Below are 21,676 nucleotides of genomic sequence, written 5' to 3'. Positions count from 1 at the left end.
GTGATGGGGATAGGAAAAGGAGTTGGAAGGTTTGGGCCAGAACTGATGAATAATTTTTGTGAATAGTCCAACTCACTGAGCTCCATCCAGTCCCCCCTTCCTTGCCCCCCAGTGCTCCCTTGATTGGGTGTGTGTGGATGCACACACATGTGCTCATATACATATAGGCTCATGGGGTCAATCATTTTTACTAACTTATAGATTTCCTTCCTTTGAAAACATATATTTGCATATCAAATCATGGGTATAGCTCATTCAAATGAAAGATGTGGCCTGATAGGCAAGAGGAGAGACTCTAAGCTGGTCTTCTTGGATTGAGCTCCAAGGTGGTGGGTGAGGTATATAGAATGTTTTCTTTGGAGATTAAAGGCTGATATGCAAAGATGATTTGTTTCTGAGGACTTCTGGTTAGTCTGACCCCCCTCTTAGCTTACTACATTGGAAAGTACACTGAACTGAGCCTTTTTTTTTCATTATTGGATCTATCTCTCTGGACATTTACTGGCCAGAAAGCACCAGAAGCTTTGACTGGCTCCATTTGTGATCTGGACCATTTGGATCCACCTTACATAGCCTGGTTCCCCACCCTAGCTCACCATATTGGCGCTGGGCTAAGTACCCTACATCTGATTTGCTTTAAATAGAAATACTGCAGCTCAGAACTCCCAACCTCAAGGAATTCACCAGACTCAGCCTCCTTGGTAGCAGGAAACATCAGTGTGCACCACCACGGTTGGCCTCTGAACTGAGACTTAAGAAAACTTGATATCCTATCCTGGTTTTGTTCCTAACTTCCTTCATGGCTTTATGTAAGACAGGTGACTTCTTTTGGACTCAGTTTCATCATCTGTCAAATGAGCAGATTGGACTAAGTCAGTCTCTAAAAGAGTTCCATACAGCTCTGACATTATATGATTCAAATTCACCTGATGTTTGAAGACTGAAAGTTTATAGGCAAGGGTGTCCTGTACTGCATCATACACATGGAACATCTGCATTAATAGCCTAACATCCCCTCATTGCTCTAAAGGAGGAAAAAAGACAAACTCAATGTAGAGAGTTGGTTTTGAACAATTTTTATTATACGTTTAGTGTTCTCTATACAAAAAAAATCAGTTGGGGTTTGTTTTTTTTTTTTCTTTACAGTGATTCCAAAAAAATCTGAATAATTTGGCCTTTTCATTGCTCATGCAGTCAGTTTATAAGTCCATGAATTAAACGGTTCTCCATGGCCCAGAAATCTTCCCTGCTGTAGGTCACTCGTGACAGCCTCTGATACTCATCTACTGCTGATAAAGTTGGTTAATGCAAAATAACTCAGAAAAGGGGGGAAAATGTGTATGTGAGAGGCGTTAAAATGAGGTCTGCCATGGAAAGTTAAATATTTAATGAATGAAAAAAGGACCAGACAGATGGGAGAGAGTGGGAGACAGAAGGAGAATAATGGGGAAAACTTCTCCCCTAGCAAAGAACTAATGAGAATTTGTGGTGCAAAGGGGTAGGGAGAAAGAGAAGGCTTCAGTGGGGGGTATGGGGGAGAAAGACAAGGGAAAGGAGACACCATGGGCAGAAGGAGTGAGCAGCGAGGGCTGCAGGGACCAGTGTAGAATAGAACAGGCCCTGTGATAGGTGACTGGTCCTCCAAACAAGAGGAGCTCATGGAGAAGTTGGCAAAGAGCTGGGTAGCTGGGCAGAGGGACAACACTGACTGAGGAAGTCTCTTTCTGAGAAGAGAAAAAAAAAACATAGGGACAGGTTCATCCATTTTTGTGTTGTGACTGTGTTTGTTTGTGAAAAGAAAAGGGTTAATAGTACACAAAACTCTGAATTTCTTTTCCCAGATTTTTGTGTTTATTGCTTAACTGAAGTCTGTTTGTCTTGTGCTGACTGGCTGGAGTGGCCCAAAGCAGAGCATCCCATTGCCCCTCAGCTCCCCCACTGGCACGAGCACAGAATGACCAGAGGCCTATCCTTGGAGCATAATGTGTAATGAGGGTTGGATATGTAACAGAACAAAAGATGCCATCCTGGTAGTAGGCACCCCAGACTGAACCCCATGGTGTGCCCTCTGCAGCTAAATGACCAGTTCATCTTTTCCTCTTTAAGTCATTTGACTTATTCATTCTCTTCTGTTGTCTTGGGAGGGTTCCCAAATGTAACGTTGGGTTAGCCATGAGTCATGAGAGAATAAAATTGAATCCCTAGAACCAAAAGACTCCTATCTGCAATCCATCCTCAGGAGGGGCAAGTCCATTTAGGTAGGAAATGTCTGGCCATCAGGGTCCAACTTGAATAAAGGGATTCTTCAAATCAGGTGAAACTGGCAACCTTCATCCATGTCCATCCTTGATAGAATATCCACATAATACTGATGTGATATAAGCAGGGCACAGGTCCTAGGGTATGGCTGGGGCACCTGGGACCTCTCCGCTGCCTGAACCTATCTCACGAAACACTGCTCTTAAACAGAAGAGTACACATTAGTCCATGCACCCTTCACCAAATGGTTTATGTGAGGGCCACTGTAGAGCCTAGGTACAAATCAACCCTTCTGGATGCCTGGGTTTGAACGAGGTGAGGCTTGCCCCAGAGCCAGCCTGGAGTGGAGTTCTGTGCATCCCTCCTCCTGACATTTCAAGTTTTTGGAGTTGTCCATCCCACATGTCACATCTGTATCCTGACCTGTAGAGTCTTGCCATGATCCCTGCTCTTCTCAAAGGCACGGTCCCCTAAACTGGGCTATGTAGAAGGTAGGGCCTGTGTCTTATGCAAACTCTGCTACCTCCTCCAGCACCTAGCACAGTGCTCTGCACCCAGCATAGGTATTTAAAAAAGGTTTGTGTTAGGGTGTGGTGGAAAAAAAGCTCTGGAATTGGAGTCAGAATAACAGGGCCACTGAAATCCTGGATTAGACACTGAGAATTTAGGCAAGCCATTTCTCTGGGTCTCAGTCTGCTCATTTGTAAAATGAGGGTATCAGATTAGATGATCTCCAAGCTCCCTTCTACGTGCTAAATCTTGTGAACTGACTTTATTAGATTTTCTATGTATCTGTGTTTTTGGAAGAAGAGAGGTCATTGGAAGGAAAGGGTCTTAACATTGTAGCAGTATTGGCTAACATGTTGGCTGGGTCTGGGACCCAAGGGAAACCTGGACGCCAATTCAATATTCAGGCCTAGGGTAAAGATGTACCCCTTGTCACCCAAAGATCTGGGTATCGGCAAAGGGTTCTGATCCATGAGGGTCAATTCATACAATATGGATGGATCTACTCTCCTTGGGTCTCATGGTTCTTATGGACCCTACTCTCCATGTGGACTGTATGACAGATGCCCCTGGCAGCCAGGATATAAGGGCTAATAGCCTTGTCTCAAGAGATTGAACACTTAGCTGCAACAGGCAAAGGACTGGAATTAGTTAAGCCTGGTTCTCCTTTCGGCTTGACCTCAAAACACAAGACACAAGAAAGTAGTTTCCCCTTTCTCTTCTCCCCCCTGAAACATACTCTAGCCAAAAAACCACAAAGCTTTCCATGGTAAGGCTAGGAGACACAGAGAGTGAACAGATCAGTACCTCTTGCCACCACAGTCTCCATGCATTACCTCTGAAATCTCTTGCGTAGACTGATGAGGCACAAGGAGCCCTATCAGCTTGACCAAGGTGGCAAGGCATTTCCTCTAGGAAGGGAATCCAGGAGTTCCCCGCACCCACCCTTCTGGTCACCTTCAAGCTTGTTTTCACAAGGAGTCTGGGCTGTTCCCTGGGGCTTGGAGCCAAAGAGCTATTAAGCTTTCACAAGATGGGCTGTGGTCACCAATTCAATACCCACTGCGTTCAAAGGCAGAGGAAGTCACAGTCCTTGTGGTCTAAAGGTGAGGATAAACAGCCTTCTGATGGGACTGCAGCGAGGACAATTGGGGAGGGGAGGGAACAAGACATTCTGGGTAGCTGAATTTGGCTTTCCTCTCCAACAGTGAGCTTGATGTTGATACTACTGAAGCCAGGGCAAGATGACCAGCATTCCCACCCCCCATCCCTACCCCAATCCCAGTCAGACTGGCTAGCTGAAGCACCTGTTGGTTTTTGTTGTTGTTGTAATGGTTTCTTTTCTTCTACACTCCTGGCACTTGCTGTAGTTATGTCTTTTGGTGACTGCTTGAGAGACCCAGCCTAGTAGTGAATGCTGGCCAATACTATTTGCCTGCTGACCTGGAGCTGATGCCAGCATGGGGTTGTTCCTGACCTGGTGATCCCTGATGCTCTGCTTCCCAGAGGCAGCTGCCCACACTGCAGGTGACCTGCCCTGCCCCTGGTGAGCCCATGTGCTTTATGGATTTGATGCAGCACGTGAAGCATGGGTCAGTCAGCTGGGTATGGAGAGAACACTTGCTTCCCCAGCAGCAGGCTGAATCCCCAACCTCGAATAGGCATCTCACAAATGAATCTGAGTGGGACAGCACCTTTATTGCCTCAGCAGTCGGGAAAATCATGGTTGTTGGAACACTAGAACAGGGGACCAGAGGAGGCTTTGGTCTTTCCCTCCCTCAAGGTCTTTGCTGGAAAGGTTCATAAATAGTCTCATGGGGATACTTTCCGCTGGAGGAAGACATCCTTCCCTTTAGGGTCCCCTCTGCCTCCAATAGAATGGCCTGTTGCCCCTATATAGGAGCAAAGGAGGCCCTGAACTTGCTCCCCACAGCTTTTTACCCTGACCCATTTCAACACCAGAGAACGTCTTCCTACTGAGATAGGTCTGGTGCTATACCAGTCCAGTCCACGGGGCATCTGATCACTCTCAAGTTTGAATGATGCACCCAGCCTAGCTCTTCGGTATGTTTCCCTACCTGCCCTGTTGCACAGGACAGTTTAGGCTTCACCGGAATTATTTTCATATCACACAAAGTAGTTTTGCTGTTAATACCTTTGGGGCTTGAACATGTGGCAAATGTCACTGAGAAACAATGGTTCTGGAGGGCTTAGCCTTGCCACCATCGAGGCTCTTTTACCAACCAGTGGCTGGTTCAAGCTTCAGTGTGGTACTTGATCCATGACAGGTGAAACAGCAACATCCTCTGGAGATGTGCTGGAGTTACGGAATGGGTCTCCAGGACTGTGCTCGCACTTGCCATCTCTTGCACGCAGGCTAGGTAACTTTGGTTTTTAAGAAACGCGCTCACTCGGTGGGGACCAGGAAGGCAGCATCGTCACCTTCACTGCTGGTGGGAACACGACTCCTCTCACCATAAGTCCGGGCTTGGCGCCGAGTGGTCATTTCTTCTTCTGCTGTGAAGCATTGCATAGGTGGCCGGATTCTCCATGAGTCTGATGCCTTGGAGGCATTGGGGCTTGCAGCAGGGACTGGGAACCCCCAGAACTCCAAAGATAGCTGGGCGCTGGATAAGGCATAGGAAGAACATTGCAATGAGAGAGATTCCTATCTGGGCAGAGGTGGCAGAGCGATGTTAGTATTGTTACCTTAGGGTCTTCTGATATGTAAATACCCCAACAGACGCATAACACCAGTTTGGTCTGGGGTGGGGCGGGGGGAGGGACAGACTTGTGGCTGAGGCCTTTCAGGAACCCACCAGTGACCACTGTTCATGTGCCATGTAAAGGATGAGTCTTGATACCCTCCTGAATGGGGAGCATGGAGATGATATCCAGTGCATTGGAGAGGAAACAAAGGAGAGCCATCTCCCACCTCTCAAACCAGCAAAGCTTATATAGGTTGTTCTGCCCGGGACGAGTCTCCTCCAGGGTTGCCATGCTGGACTCTTTCTCATCTACTTACTTCCAGGTTAAGGAGCTGACTTGGATATCTTGGATGTTCGTCTCCTTCTAATCCACTGTCAGATATGGTGTTTTACTAGCGGTGAGAGGAGGAAAGCCAAAATCCAGAAGCTTCATCCTTTTGTTCTTTTTCTAGGCCCAAACACTCCTACCTTCGTCAGGTACCTAGACCTGGTCACAGGAGTCAAAGACCTTTTCATTCGAGCACCCCCTTCTTGTTCCTGCAGTCCAAGACCTCTTCATCAGGATCAAAGTAGCTCCATATATTTCGAGGAGACTGGGAAGTAATATCCCCACATGATAAGGGAGTGGTAGCAAGATGTGTGTAGAGCTCCCAACACGAATCAGAGAGAGGCATGAGACCCCGTTCACCCTCTCTCTGTCAAAAAATACTGTTGTTTTGCAGAAAGAAGCCAGGCCCAGGTCTGTGTGGACGAAGGCCGAAGAGGAGGAGGTGACAAGGGGGCTGCGTGCACATGGCCAGAAAGGCATCTTTTGGGAACGAAGGGGCCCAGAAGCATCCGAATACTAGAGTCTCTGTCCAATGGCCAATTGATCCATTTGCCAGTCTCTGGCTGCTCTCTGGGGAGGGGCCAACCCTCCATTCTCTTCCTGCTATTTATCTCCAAAAGGAAAACAAAAGTGGAAAGTTTTTTTTGAAGAGAACAAAGGTGAAAGGGGGAGAGGTGGGGGTGTGTGAAGGGGAGAGGTACCATAACTTCTTAGAAGGAAACTAAAGGGTGGAATGTGGCCAAATAACTTGTGTGTGTTGGAGGCGAGGTGGAGGGGACAGGGATGGTCTGGTTCTGAAAGCTCACGTTGGGTATTTGACTGAGCCTCAGGTACCTGTTCCCTTCTGGCTCAGCTCAGGTCTGGTCTCCAGCTCTGTGATCACCCTGTTGGCACCCGAGGGTGGGGGTAGGAAGGAGGGAGGGGAAAAGAAGGGGGAGAGGCTTTGCTGTTGGCTGGGCTGTCACAGGTCCACGTTGGCTCAGCTGATCCCCTGACACTGGCGTCTCTGATTGCCATGCCTGCCCTCATCCCTTTGGGTGGTGGTGGTTTAGTAGTCAGTCTGCAGTGGGTTTTTTCCTCCCCGCCTCCCCTCCCCCCATTGACTAGAGTGGCCGTGTCTGTATGGGCCGAGCTATGCCAGGGAGTAGATGGCATTGACGGGCGATGTGGCCTCTGAGCTTTCATTCCCTTCTGTCTCTTCCTTGTCCTTTTTGACTGTGTATTGACCAATGAAAGATCCATCCTCATTAAACTGTCCTTCTCCCCCCTCACCATAGTCTACCAGGCTGTCGTCGCTCTCTTGCTGCTTGATGGTGCCATCCAAGGATGTCTGGCTTCCTTGTAGGGGCTTGTTGTCCTCATCACTGGCAGGGATGGGAGAGGGGCAGGCAGAGGGGGAAGGGAGCAGAAGGAGACAGAGTGTTAGAGGTGGAGTCCAAACTGAGAATTCCCTACCAGAGTCCATTAGCAAGCATTCATCAAGTGCTTACTATGTGCCAGGCATGGGGGGTGGGGGAGAAAGAAGAGCAAAAACAGTCCATGCCCTCAAGAGCTTACATTCTGATTAATGGGGTATTACCTGCAAATGAGTGGGTACATATAGGATATGTAAAGTTGGAGGACCTGCCTCCGGCTGAATGCTCACTCTGTGCTGGTGGTAGAGGGCTGGTGGTGCTTAGGAGGAGGATGGCAAGCAATCACAATGTGTGAACCCAGGCCACCCCATTTCTGGAAAGAGGAACTATTGCGTGTTCAGAAGGGGTAAGGCAAACTGAAGTGGGAAATAATCTAGCTACAAAAAGAAGCAGGAGCCCAGGGCCTGAAGGAAATAAAATCTGCCTTGCCTCTTCCCTTGGACCACAACATTGCTATCTTTACAGAGCTCTGTTAGGTGAGTGAGAGACAGAGGCATCTGTAGCCAATGGAAAGCTAGCAGCCAACATGCCCCAGTTAAACGAGTGACTGTGAAGCTATTAATGTGAACTAAATTTATGAATATGAAAGATTTGGCAAAGCAAATTAGTGAGATATTAGAGAAATTGGCCTCTGGGGTCACATTACAATATGGAGGAGGGGAGAACTTCCCTGTCCATAAAACGTTTCTGATCCTCTCCCCATCTGACTATGAATTGCTCCCCTGTACCTCCTCCATGAATGGTATGTTGTTTAGAATTGGGTGGAGAATAAATAGGGCATGTGGCTATTCCTGACACCGATTCCACTCCCTAAGTCAAAAGCAACACTTGAATCAGGGAGATGGTGGGTTAGGGGTGGGGATGGGCCAAGGGAGAGCAAATCTTTTTCATGTCTTAGGTTCTGGAAAGTGTGGAAAGAGCAGACCTCTGTTCTGCCAACCCCAGATACTGGAAATGTACCAGATTGTGGCTAGCCCTCCAGTTACCTATCTTCCTACCTTTCAAGAAGCTTTCCTGATCCATGTGCTCAGATATAGAGAGGGAGTATAGAGCAAAAAGATGCAGAGAGGCGATTTCACAAAAGTGAGATCAAGGGTGAACAACTCTTTCCTCCCCATGGCCTTCCCTCTCCTTCCTTGGCCCCACTGAAGACTCAGTTTGGTTCTGGGGCAACAACTCTAGTCTGGGTTTGCTTTGGAATGGCAGATGTGGTCAACATATGTAATTAGTGGGGACAGGGAGATGTTCTGTCCCCAGCTGGGCCTTAGTTTCCTCATCTGTGGAATGGGAAGGTAGGAGGAGATAGCTTCTGATGTCCCTTCCAGCCCTAGATCGGCTTCCCAAAGAGCACCCTGGCAGAGAATACTTGGTTCTATGGCTGTGATTCAACAGATACTGTGTGGGGTGAGGCTGGCAGAAGAAAAAAAAAACAAAGCCAGGCAGCAGGCCAGAAAAAACACCCTGCACTGTTGAATTGAAAATAGAGAAAACAAAATCCCTCTGTACCACCCTATGGGTTCAACCTCTTGGGGAGGCTGGGCCTCGCCAAGGGTGGCTGAGGGCAGGACAGGAAAGGAAAGAGCCTCCTCCCTGCCTTCACTTTTCAGGGAACAGTGTGTCATGGTGGGGTGGATAGACTTGGGCCCAGACTGCCATGAAGGGGGCTCCTATATGGGCACCTGCTATGCATCGTTCTGACTGCTGATTGCCAGTTGGTTGCCTGATGGCAGCTTTGTGCATTGGGACTGCCTATGGTCATGTGGTCAGATGAGGCACAGCATAAAAGGTGAGAAGAGGAGGGCAGGATGCATCTGGAGCCAGGATGCTAATTGAGAGGATAAGAAAAAGGGAAGGGGATGGACTGTTGGAATCCCTCAGTCCTGTCTGGGAATGGGATGCTTCTGTCCCCTCTTCCTCTCCAGCTATTCCATTTTCTCTGTTCTTCAGGTTCAAAGAGGGCATTCTATACCTATGAGGTCCAGGTCCTTGAGCCTAGGTGCGTAAATAGGTGAGTGGGTCCCTATTTCTAGGTTTCATGGACTCATGGGCTAGAAAGCACCTTCCAGATTACCCAGTCCAAGTCTCATCTTGAAGATGAGGGGATGGAAGGCCAGAGAGAGGTGACTAACTTGTGCAAGGTCACAGAGGTAGAAGTGGGAGAGCCAGGATCTGAACCTGGATTTTCTGATGCAGACCTAGTGCTCCGTCACACCATACCAATGTGCAGGACCATGTGGCTGTTTGCAGAGTGGCTGGCCAGTTCAACCCTGGCCCAAAGTAAAAGCCATCCAGGGCCATCCAAAGCTGAATAAGGTGTTAACGGGCAAAGGGAAAGAGGGCAGTAATCCAACTGTACATTTACTCCCCACTTAGGAACAGCAGGAATAAGGATTTGTTTTGTTTGTCTCAGTCAGGTGAATCTCATAATAGTTTTGAGTGGGCAGATTGCACACCTGGGTTATAACATGACACTTATGTGAAGCATAAAACTGAGGCTGGATATTTGTGGGGATCACATTTTAGGGCACGGATAGGAGCACTGGATAGAAGTCTGCACCCCTAGGCTATATTTCCCTCTCTGTCACTACCTTGCATTGTGACCTTGGGAGTGTCCCTTTTCTTCAAGGCCTTTATTTATAACATGAGAATGTTGGACTAAATGGTTTTTTTTTAAATTTTTAAGTTATGGAATAAAACAAACATTTCCATAACATAGTATGACAAAAAAAGATTACACATGAAACTGTAACTCTATTATGTACAGCTCACTATTCCTTTTAAATATATAATAAAGTTATCATGAAAATTTCTTTTTTTTCTTTCCTCTCTCCCATGCCCCACCCGAGAGATGGCTACCATCAGACACAAATATATATAGATATGTAAAATCATCCTACATATACTTCTATTTATCTTTCTCTGGATGTAAGAGATTTCTAAGGTTGCTTTCAGCTTCTAGGTTCTATGATTTTATGCCCATATGCCTCAAAACAGGTCTCAGAGGTTGCCCACCGAGGGCAGGTTTTGTTTGGCACCATACATAAGCACATTGGACTGTACAATTCCCCACGTTGCTGTAGCATGCTCAGGTTGATGCCTCAACAAGCCTCGACCATGCAGGATATTATTTCCATTTTGCAGGTGAGGAAACTGAGGCTTAGAGAAGTCAGGTGACTTGGCCTTAGCTTCCTCATCTGTAACATGGGGATAACGATAGGACCGAATGAAATCATCTACGTGAGGCCCTTTGCAAACCGTGTGGTGTTGTATAAACGCTCATTATTATCACTGTGCTGTCTCCCTCCTTTCCTGCGGCTTATGTGATGAGGGGCACATTAATTGGCAATAATCTGTATTCTAGTCAGACTTGTTTATGTCTTGTCAGCATCACAGCAGCATCGGCTGTGGGTGAGACAACATCCCGAGTCAGAGTTGTTTAATTGTAGATTTTTCAAGCGGGAAGAAACCTAAGGATAACCTAAGTCCAACTTCCTCACTTTACAGCTGAGCGAGCTATAAAAAGGCTTAGATGGAGGAAATCATTTGCCCAAGCTCATACAAAATCTTAGTCTCACAAGAAGACAAGAACGCAGCTTTCCAGTGCTCTCACTACCACATCATTATATTGTGTGCTGGCAGCTGTGAATCTTCCCCATGTCCCACCATACAAGGACCATCTGCCTTAAACCTGTTCCCAGGACCTGGCCACCGTATGCCCTTGTCGGGCTAGAATGGTCTCCAAGGTTTCATCTAGTATCAGATCTCACAGTCCTAGAATTCCAAGTCACTATTAGTCAGCGTGTCTGTCTTTGAGGGTCAAATCACTGAAGTAGGTAAGCTCTGCTAAACTGTTCTGTGCAGTAGCACATGTGAGATGGTGCTTAATTCGTGCTTTTGGATGGAGATGAGAATATTTATACAGATAAGCCTTCCTCTTCCCCAACCTGGTGCTCCACTCAAAGATTGCTTCAGGAAGGAATTCTAAGGATTGTGCTCATCACAAGAGACAAATGCCTGAATAGAGGTCGAGGAGCAGAGTAGACCTGCCCAGCCTCTTTGAAGGCTGCTCTCTTTTTAAAGGACACTGGCTCCCAAATGGGGAGCTCTTAATCTTTCTTCACCTCAAAAGGCATCTTAATGACATAGATAGAGAAAAGGGGTCTAGTGCCTCACTTCTATCACCGCTGGGGTTCTTTAAGATGGCTTAATTCAAATCAATCAATATTTATCCCCTGCTATGTGCATGGCCCTGGGAATAAAAAAAATTAAAAAAACCAGTCTCTGCTCTGAAGGAGTGTACATTATCCTGGGCATATAACCTCTAGGTTATTTGATAACATCTCTTGTGGAAGGACTGGGTTTGGTACTGGAATGGGAGGGGAGGAGTGTTTATTTCAATAAAAGTCTGCCCTCATATGATGCAGCAACGTTTGCAAGCTCCTTACTGGATCAAAAAAGAGGACTATTATAGCATTTCTAGCTGGAAGGAACTTGAGAGCTCATCGAGTGTGGAACTTCATTTGATTGGTCAATCGATCAAACAAGCATTTACTGAGCTTCTACTATGTGCTAGGCACTGAGGGCACAAATACAAAGGATGGAGCAAACCCTGCTTTTAAGACTCAGTGAGGACAGGGAGGCCCAGAGATGTCAAGTGATTTGCCCAAGGTGACGCAGTGAGCAAGTGGGAGGGCTGGGATTCAAACCTAGCTATACTACTGCCTAGTAGGGTTCATCACTTATTTCTGATTTGAAATATGGAAATGCCTTAAATCTTCCATCTATGTAGGGGCTGAGGTCCCAGGCAGTGTCTCCCAGAGGGTTCTGCCTTGTCCTAAGCAATTAAGATGAACAAACTCAGTATCACTTGTCCTTTTCTCAAGGTGTCGTCAGAGAGGACAGAGATAAAAGCCTTATCAGACAGAAAGCTATTTGGTGGCCTTTTAGCAAATCTCTGCAGTTCTCTTAAAGAGACAAGGGAGGATTGGGGGGAAAGGACAGGATGATGGGCAGGAGAGGACAGTGATTGCTGTGGAGATGTAGTTTTCCTTTTGGGTGGGAGAGGGAAGAGAAAACATACCTGTAATCAAAAGAACCATCCTCTTCCTTCTGGTCTTCAGGGTCAAGGGGAACATCCTTTTTTTCTCGAACTGTAATCAGCAGTTGAAGCAAAGAGTGAGATACAATGCACGAGACATATGTCATGGGCTTATCATGCTCCCAGCCACACAGCATGTGGCTTGTCACACATGGTTTGTCATACTTTTCAAAGTATTTTCATATATTAGGATTCCACACATCCCCATAGCCCTTTGAGGGAGGTAGGGCCAGGATTATGAAACTTATTTTACAGAAGAGGAAACAAACTTGATGAAAAGAAGTAATGGTCCAGGTCTCCTGATCCCTCTCTAGTCCTCTTTCGATTAGACTAGATACAAAAACAAAAATGAAACAATCCCTTAACCTCAAGGAGCTTATATTCAATTGGGTTTTCATGGAACACTGGGGAAGGCTCAGTGTCTGTTGGAGTTGGATGCTTTTGGGCCCCTAGAGAATGGCAGGAGTGGAAAGGATGCTATTGGAACACAGGGGATTTGGGGGCTTGAAGGGATTCCTATTCTGCTCCTCTCTGATGCATTTATCATGTAATATTGTACATTATAGTTAACTGGATATCCTATCTCTTTTCTAGACTACAAGGACCCCAAGGGCAGCAACCATCAAAATCTCAAGTCTAGCACTTAAGAAATTTCTGAAATAGAATGAGTTTCGCAGTTCAATGGGATTTTCCTGGTCGTTGTCATTTCCTACAGGGTCATAGGGTCAGAGACCGAGAGCTGGAAGGGACAGTGGAGGCCACTCATCCCATCACTCTGGATCTTGCTTGCCCTTCCTCCAACAGATGTCTCTGTCTCCTGAAGATTGAGAGAGCCTCATATTCTAAGGAGCAAAAACACTGTAGTGTATACATGTAGCCTGTGATCCGAGTTTATTTCCATTGGAAGAGCTCAAAGCCCATCCTTACCCCTTCAACACTGCAGTGAGGAAGGAGATGTTCATTAGGTGAGTAAGACAGGAGCTCTCGGAGGGCTGAGAGGCTCCTCTCCTCTCTCTACCACTTCTTGTGTTCCAGGAATCCTCTATCCCTGCATCCTAGAGAGCTGGTGGGTTCTTGACTGAGTCTCTTCTCCAGAGCATCCTTCATGTGCTCATTCCATCATGCCCTGGAGTACTCAGCCCCGTCCCACTCTCTCCCCCCCTCTCCCCTCCCCTTTCCTCCCCTTCCCTCTTAGGTCTTAATGATATTCAGGATGAAATAAAGCTAATTCCCTAACAGATGGGGGTGGGGGTGGGAAGAAAGGTCATTCCTAACAGGAGTCAGTCATCTCCCCCCCCCCAGGGCTCCCAGGACCTCTTTGACAGCCCACCTTAGGCGAACTTAATTAACTCAAGTGCTTTCTGGCTGCCCTTAGATTTAGAAATTAGACGGGAGGGTCATATTTTCTTATTCAGCAAGGCTGGGCTCATTGAGACAGCTGAGCTCTCCTGGACCTGGCAAGCTGGGGGATCTTGTTGGCTTACGGGAAAGCATGATTGCTTTCCTGCCATGGGGGAGGGGAGTGGAGCTCTGATGCTTTTTCCTTGCGTCTCTCACCTGGGTATTTCCCTCCTCTGCTCCTTTTGATGAAGCAGACGATGAGTAGGATCAGCACCAGCAAAGCAATTGCACACATGAGCCCGATGAACCATCCTTGGGTGGCAATGTCCACCTGGTTCTTGGTGGAAGCTGGTAGGGAGAAAGGGACAGTAGGGTGGGGGGTGGGGGAATACCAAAAGAAGGCAAGTTAATAGGATCTGACAAGGGAGCTTGGGGAAGAAAACAGAGATAAGACTCATCCGAAAGTCCATGTGGATGTTTTCTCTTGGAGACTAAAGCTAAGGGTTGCCCAGTCTGCTGGCCCAAAGTACCCATCAAAGAAAATATTCATTAAAGGAATAAAGAAAAAAAATCCATTAAAGAGCAGAGGTCAAAGGATGAGGAAAAGAGCCAAAAGAAAGGGAAGGTGCCAGGTGGGGGCAGCTAGAGTAAGTAGCAGAAAGTGGAGCAGGACTTGGGGACAGCATGGGGGCAGGGGTGATATCGTCCAAGAAAATGGTGCAGGTCTGCAGTGGCCAACCTGGGCACCCCACCCTGGTGTGGAGTGAGGGCAGCCAGGGAGAAGGCCAGAGGTGTGCTGATGGCAAGGAGGCCTAATGAAGACCTAGGACAGAGGCACAGTTCTAGCGAACTTCCCACTGGGGGTGGTGATCTTGACAATTCACATTCATATGTGTCCTCGAGGTTAATGAAATGCTTTCCTCACAACACCCCTGTGAGGTAGGTAGACCAAGCATTGTCAGTCCCACTTTACAGAGGAGGAAACTCAGGCTCACAGAGGTGAAGTGACTTGCCCATGATCACATGTTTAGTGATAATTAAAAAAAGGCTCATATTCATATAAAAGCTTTATAAATCACTTTGACTTAAATCTCACTTGATACTCACAACAATCCTTTGAGGCAGGTTGAGCTAATTTTCTACTGTCTATTTTTACATAAGGACCCAAGGCTCAGACATAGGGAGTAAGTTGACTAAGTCTCACATGTAGGCAAACAGCAGAGCTGAGATTTGAACCAAGAAGTCTCAGCTCAAAGATCAGGGCATTTTCCAACACACTTGTCACTGAGCACCAGAAAGCTGGTGAGGGATTCAGAGGCTGTGGCTCAGCCTCTGCTCTAGCAGAAAGAACATGGCACCCGTGATAATGCTCCCAGAGCTAACTGGTCACTCCAAGGAGGTGAGAGGGTCATCAACTTTTTCTTGCATTCAGAATCTTGCCTAGACTGTTGAGAGGCACAACCTTGATGGGTTTCTATGTCTTCGACAAGCTCATAATTTCCTAGAAGTCAAGGAACTCCTCTTCCTTCATATAGTGCCTAGTATGGCCCTAGGGGTGTTATTTATAATGGAGGCCTATTAGATTTTTTAAAATAGCTGGGCAGGAACTGTGTCTGCTTAACTCACTCTGTGCCAAACATGGCTTATTGCCACTCATAGAAAGACCCTTAATCAGAGCTCTTTGATTGGCTGATTGAACCTCCTACTGCCAAAGATATGGTGTGAGAGGAGTTATAATTCTTCCTGGTGACCCTGACCACCAAAACACACTCCTGTGATTTTCTTCATTTGTAGGAGACCAACTGGAGTCAATTCAAGAGGAGTCCTAACTCATCCTGGCCCTACCCCTGCCACACACAAACCCATACCAGTAGGTCGGGTTTGTTGAAGGCCCTCCTATTAAGGTTGGCATATCTTGGTTTAGTGGAAGGAATGTTGGATCTGGAGTTAGAGGATTTGGGTTTGAACCTCAGCTCTGATACTTACTACCTGTGGGATCTTAGACAAATCACTTAACCTGTGAGAGCTGGTTTCCTCCTCTGTAAAATGAGGGAGTTGGACTAGATGATCTTCTAGCCCTAACCCTATGACCCTATCATTCTTTTGTAATTCATCTGAAAGGCCTGAATGAAGACAGTCACAAGTTTCCTGACCTCAGAGCCTCAGGTGCTTTGGCTGAAAATTAGAGGGCTAACTGAATTTGGATCTGGGGCCATTCGCCCTCCAACTAGCCCACAGACCAAAGCACAAGAGTAACTTGCCCTGGTGCCCAACCTGTCATGGCAGCGATGACTTTCTTGAGGCCTGGGAGATCAGGAAAGAAACAGGACAGATACAGAGTAAACACAGAGCCACCCCAGCATGTAGTGGTTCCTGGGCCAAGCTGGTCTCCTGTAACTGGGCAATATTTCAGATATGTGGATGGCTAGATTGTCCTCATAAGGTAGACTGGGAGAAACAAATCTTCAAATGTCTAAGTTGCCCAGGTGCTTAGAGAAGCCAGCTTGACACTTGGATTGGAGTAGAATGCATCGTCTAAATCATATCACTCAACATCTCCACTCTACCCAGCATTTCCTAGTTAAACCAGACTTTTTACACCTTGAAGTCCACTTTGGTGTTGTGCAATCTATAGCACTCTAGACTCCCTTCCTCCTACCCAAGACCGTTCATGGAGCCACTATCATCACTACCCAGACATCTCTCGTTGGCTTGGCAGCACAAGAACCGATCTCCCCTTTGAAGAACCTTGCCTCCTACTTCCTGGAGAAGATTGAAAGCATCTGGATTGAGTTCCCTGGTCTTCACTTCAACACATCCCTGTCCCTAAAGAGGAGTCTTCTCTCCTCCTGGACTTTTCTCTTCCCACCTGTTCATGAATCTTGTTTTCTCAAACATCTCATCGCCTCAATTTTCTTTCACCCTCTTTATGGCTCTTTCTCTCATGTTTCCCAATATGTCTCTAACATATTGAAATCTCTTTCATTTTAAAACAAAATAACAACAAAAAACTTCACTTGACACTTGGAAATAGCTGCTGCTCAATTTTCTCCATCATTTTATTGATAAACTTTTTGAACACATGGACCTCACCCACTGCTTCCACACTCTGGTCACCATTCCCTTTTATACTCCCTGCAATCTGACTTCTGGCCCTACCACTTTGATGAGGCCTCTCATAGCTTTTTCATAGTCTTCAGCTGTTTCATCTCTTTAGTGGTATCTGATCCTATCAGCTCTGTCACCCACTCCTCCGCCCCCTCCTTCTTGGCTTCATGACAGAACACTTTCTCTGTTTTCCTTCTATCTCTCTATTTGTTTCCCCAATGCTTTTTTGGCGGGCTTCTCTTCTCCCCCCATCTGTGGGTGCCCTCCAAAGATCTTTATTCTTCTCTCTACATTCTCCACTCCTTCCGTGAATTCATCCACACCTGGGGCTTCAATGACAATGATAGACAGGATGGCTATAATGCATCGTCTGCCCTGTTCATGTCTGCCGGTGCTTCTGGGCAAGTTATTTAACCTCTTCCCCAGACAACTTTCTAAGACTCTAAGTGGCAGACCAGGTGACCACCCACATGGATGGAGAGAGTCTCCACAATAGGAGTCCCCATATCAATGCAATCACAGGCCCAGTTTTTAAAAAGAGGTGATAGATGATATAATGTTTTTAAAGCTTGCAAAGGGCTTTTCATCCATTGGCTTACTTGATCCCTACATAAATGTCTGAAATCTGCAGTGCAAAATATATCCTCTTACCAATCCCATATTTTCAAAGTCTAGAGGTTCTCCTCATTTGGATGTTCTGTCATCACCTCAAACTCAGTATGTTCAAAAGTGATTTAATGATTTTAGCTTCTCCATCATTTTTCCTTTCAAATTACCCCATTTTTTGTCAATGTCAACATTCTCCTTGATTGCTAGCCTAGAAAATTCTTTCCCTCTCCTTAATCTCCTATTATCTAATCCAGAGGTGGGGAACCTGCAGCCCCAAGGCTACCTGTGGCCCCCTAGGTCCTCAAGTGCATCCCTTTGACTGACTCCAATGGGTCACACTTGAGGACCTAGAGGGCCACAGGTGGCCTTGAGGCCACAGCTTTCCTATCCCCGATCTAATCTGTTCCTGCATTCTGTTATTCCCTCCTTCCACTTTAAAATGTCTCTTAGTGTCCATTCTTTTCTCCATTTACACTGCCACTGCCCAAACCTGTACTTTCATCTCTTCATATCCTTATCTCCTCTCTCTCTAATCCATACTGCATATTCTCACCAAAATAATCTTTCTAAAACAGCATCGTCATCATGTTACTCACGCCCCTTCTCTAGAACCTAAAATGACTCCCTAGTTCCTACCACAGCAAATATCAACTCCTTCAACAGACTTTCAGACACTTCTACAATCTAATATCATTTTACATAGTCAACCTGGCTTCTCACAACATGTTGACAAGCATTTATTCTAACTTCCCAACGCAGGCTTCCCATACTAGGCAGAGTGGTATCCTTGTCTTCCACACATGCCAGGCTCATTTCAACCTCTGCCTGTTGCTGCTGACCCAAATGGAATTTTCTTACTCTTCCACTACTTCTTGGGCCTTCTTGGCTTAGAGTGAATGTCAATGGTAACCGTTTCTCTTTCCCCTCCCAGCTTGATTTTTTTTTCTTTTTTCTAATTAAAGGGGCCATCCCTTGACTCACTTCTTAAAGAGACCTATTTACTGAATGGGCATTACCTCACTCTAAGTGAGTACATGAAAAGGCTTCAGCTTAAAAGGGCTAGGGTCTCCCATTGCATTCTGGGTCATCTCCAGTTATCCTGATGACTGGACCAGATGGTCACTGGATCCAGATGGCTCTGGAGGAGAAAGTGAGGCTGGTGACCTTGCACAGCCCTCCCTCACTCAAATCAAAGCCAATTGCAGGTCATGTCATCATTTCCCTGATGTCATGGTCCTCTTTGAAAATGAAGGACAAACACAACCCAAATCCTATGTATTCTCAAGTTTCAGACCTACATGAAAACTCTGTTTGGCCCCTGCAACTTACAATTACGCTTAGCACTGATACCAATCTATTTGGCATTGAATTGTTCTTTAATTATTTCAATTATTTCTAGTTTTATTTTCCTAACTACACTATAAGCTTTTTGAATTAAAGATTTCTTCAGTATCCTTTAGAGCCTAACACAGTGCTGGGAACATATTAGGCACTCAGTAAATACCTGTTGTTTGATGGATTCCCTCAAACATAACATGATGTAGTGAAAGTCTAATATAACATAGTTTAGCCCTTAGTAGAACATTAACTCTGTCTACCCATGCCACCTTATAAAAGGGTTTCCCCACAGTATCTAAGTGAATATGGCCACCTTCTCTGCTTAGTGGGAAGGATGAGGGCTGATTGCTTCTAATTTCCCAAAGGCATTTCCCAAAGAACCACTGTTGATTTGAAGTTAAGACCACAAAGGCAATGAACCGAGGTATAACTTTGATTTATTTGCAAACTGAATTGGAAAAGAAAAGGGGCCTGGGTTTACAGAAAGCCAGACCTTCCTTCAAAAACTCTGACTCTCTTAGGGGTGGCCCCTGCTCTTTGGATATAGTACCATACTTCAGGGAGATGAAGGGGGATGGAAAGACTGAAGACAGCATCCCATCTGATTGATGGTGCATTCATGTAGGAATCAAATCCAGACATATTAAAGTAGGCTAATTAAAGGGCAACAAAATTCATCTGTGAATTCTGGATCTATCCCTGTATTTGGCTTCCTAAAGAGCAGAAGCTGCTATAAGGTAAGCCTTCCATAGATTATTTATTCAAGTATAAAAAGAGATTTCATATAAAATTCATATAAAATGGTTTCACATCTTGGACTACAACAACAATTTTCACAAGGAGAGTTCAATGTTAAGTAAATCAGAATTCTGGGACCAAACTCCGCTTAAAGATTATAAACCCAATATGACAAAACCAAAGTCCTAAGACCTGGCTGCGTTCATCTTTGTCCTACCCCCCAGTTCCAACTGATACAAACTAGGACACACCCCATGCCCTCATACTATATGTAACATGAACATCAGACAGATTCAGGCAAAAACCTCCTCTTGCTACAGAGAAGATGGGACAAGATTTTCTAAGCTGCTTTAGAGGTGGAAAATTCTCAGACAATGGTTCTAATGGCTTCAGTTCTAACCAGATCAAACCAATGGACACAAATTTGAGACCTGTTATTCAATACTCAAAGAAAAATCGCATTTTAGAAACAGGAGGGAGTCCTCTGACTGATGTGATGGAGTCGAGACTTATTCAAGAAAGTTCCCTGACTCGGCTGACTTCAGCGAAGAACTATTTCATATTTCTCCCTTTCCAACTTGCCCCACTCTACCCTGGGTTGATGCAAGAAAAATAATTTCCCCCCAGATACAGTGAAGGAAAGATGGACTGACCACAGAGAAGTCTTTGGACTTCCCTCTGCTTTTCTGTGGTCCAGAACAGTGCTTAGGGCGCTTAGTCAATATGGTGCAAGTATACCCCAAAGATGTCCCCTTTGTTCCTTTGCCCTGAAAGGGAGAACAGAAGGGCTTTTGGAATCAACCAGGGTTATATGTTAATGGCCTCTGGGGTCCCATTGGCCTCAAGAGCTTAGGTAGGTGATTAACTTCACATGTGGGATATTTGTCAGTTGGTCCTGAGAGTCTGATATTGCTCCTGGTGGTTTCCTTATTTTATCTTGTTGAGCCGCTAAGGGACATTACTATTCATTAAACGAAGAGACGCCCCGGGCCTACCTAAATGATCAGTGGTTGGGGCCTGTCAACCTTTGCTCTCTCTTGTTTTTATGAGGCATGGGATTGGAGGAACATAACATTCTGATGCTCCTCTCATCTCTTCATGCAGGAGGCGTTCACGTATTTTCTAAGAGAGTGAACACATGCACACACAGCTAAATGTGCAGGCATCTTCCACTCTGTATGTGCACCTATATCAGCAGCCGTGTGGTATGTGTTTTGTCTGCATCTCTTCCTTGATCTTGTTAATAATATTAATTATATAATAATATTAATAATATTATTAATAATAATAATAACAGCAGAAGCTAGCAGGCATGTAACATTTTAAGGTGTGCAAAGCACTTCACAAATATCTCATCTGAGCTTCACAACAGCCTCTTGAGTTAGGTGCTACTATCACTCCCATTTTATAGACATGAAACTGAGGCAAACAGTGGTTTTTAGTGAATTGTTCAGGGTCATACAGCTAGTAAATGTCTGAAGCCACATTTGAACTCAGATCTTCCTTACCCCAGGTCCAAATACTATATTACTACACCATAATTTCCCTGAGGGCAGGCACTACATTGTGTATCAGCTTTTTATCACTCCTATAACCTAACACAGTGACTAGCACGCACGTATTTAACAAACATTATAATTATGGATTTAAAAGGATTAGAATCTTAGAGATCATCTGTTCCAAATGTCTTAGTACTTGGAACTACTGTCTCTTGGTTTTCTTCCTACCCAGCTGATCACTCCTCAATTTTCTTTGCTGGTTCATCATCCATATCCCATTTGCTAATTACCAGTGTGTTCCACGGTACAAAGCTCTGTCTCTCTGTCTCTCTGTCTCTCCTGTCTCTCTGTCTCTCTCTCTCTCTCTCTCTCTCTTTCTCTCTCTTCGGACTGTAGGTCTGCATCATTAGCTACCTACTAGACATTTTGAACTAGATGTCTCATGGACATCTCAAACTCAACATGTCTAAAACAGAACTCATTATCTCTTCTCCAAAACTCGATTGGGTTTTGTAACCTGCTGAACTTTGCAATTACTTACTTACAACCTTTCTTCCAGTCACTCAGGCTTACAAACTCAGTTATTCCCAACTCCTTATCCTCTCTCACCTTTTATATTGATTCAGTTGCCAAACTTTGTCCTAGAATTTCTACCTCTACAACCTCTCTAGCATTCGTCCCCTTCTCTCTAGTCACCACCCTCATTCAGGCTTCATTACCTCTCGCCA

The 21,676-nt window shown here is 45.6% G+C and overlaps 1 protein-coding gene across 1 annotated transcript in view; it reads right to left on the bottom strand.

The window, feature by feature from the left end:
* Positions 1-1,060: 1,060 nt before the first annotated feature.
* NFASC (neurofascin) overlaps positions 1,061-21,676 on the bottom strand; it is a 104,793-nt gene continuing 84,177 nt past the window's right edge. The window contains exons 27-29 of the mRNA XM_036753636.1: positions 13,873-14,004; positions 12,298-12,367; positions 1,061-7,166 (exon numbers count right to left, since the gene is read on the bottom strand). Coding sequence (XP_036609531.1) covers positions 6,935-7,166; positions 12,298-12,367; positions 13,873-14,004 — 434 coding nt within the window. The 3' untranslated portion in view covers positions 1,061-6,934. The remainder of the gene's footprint in view (positions 7,167-12,297; positions 12,368-13,872; positions 14,005-21,676) is intronic.

The sequence above is a fragment of the Trichosurus vulpecula genome, chromosome 4, assembly GCF_011100635.1.
Source record: "Trichosurus vulpecula isolate mTriVul1 chromosome 4, mTriVul1.pri, whole genome shotgun sequence".
In the NCBI taxonomy this organism is placed as follows: domain Eukaryota; kingdom Metazoa; phylum Chordata; class Mammalia; order Diprotodontia; family Phalangeridae; genus Trichosurus; species Trichosurus vulpecula.
Note: the sequence above shows the minus strand (reverse complement) of the source record. Positions and strands in the feature narration are given on the sequence as shown.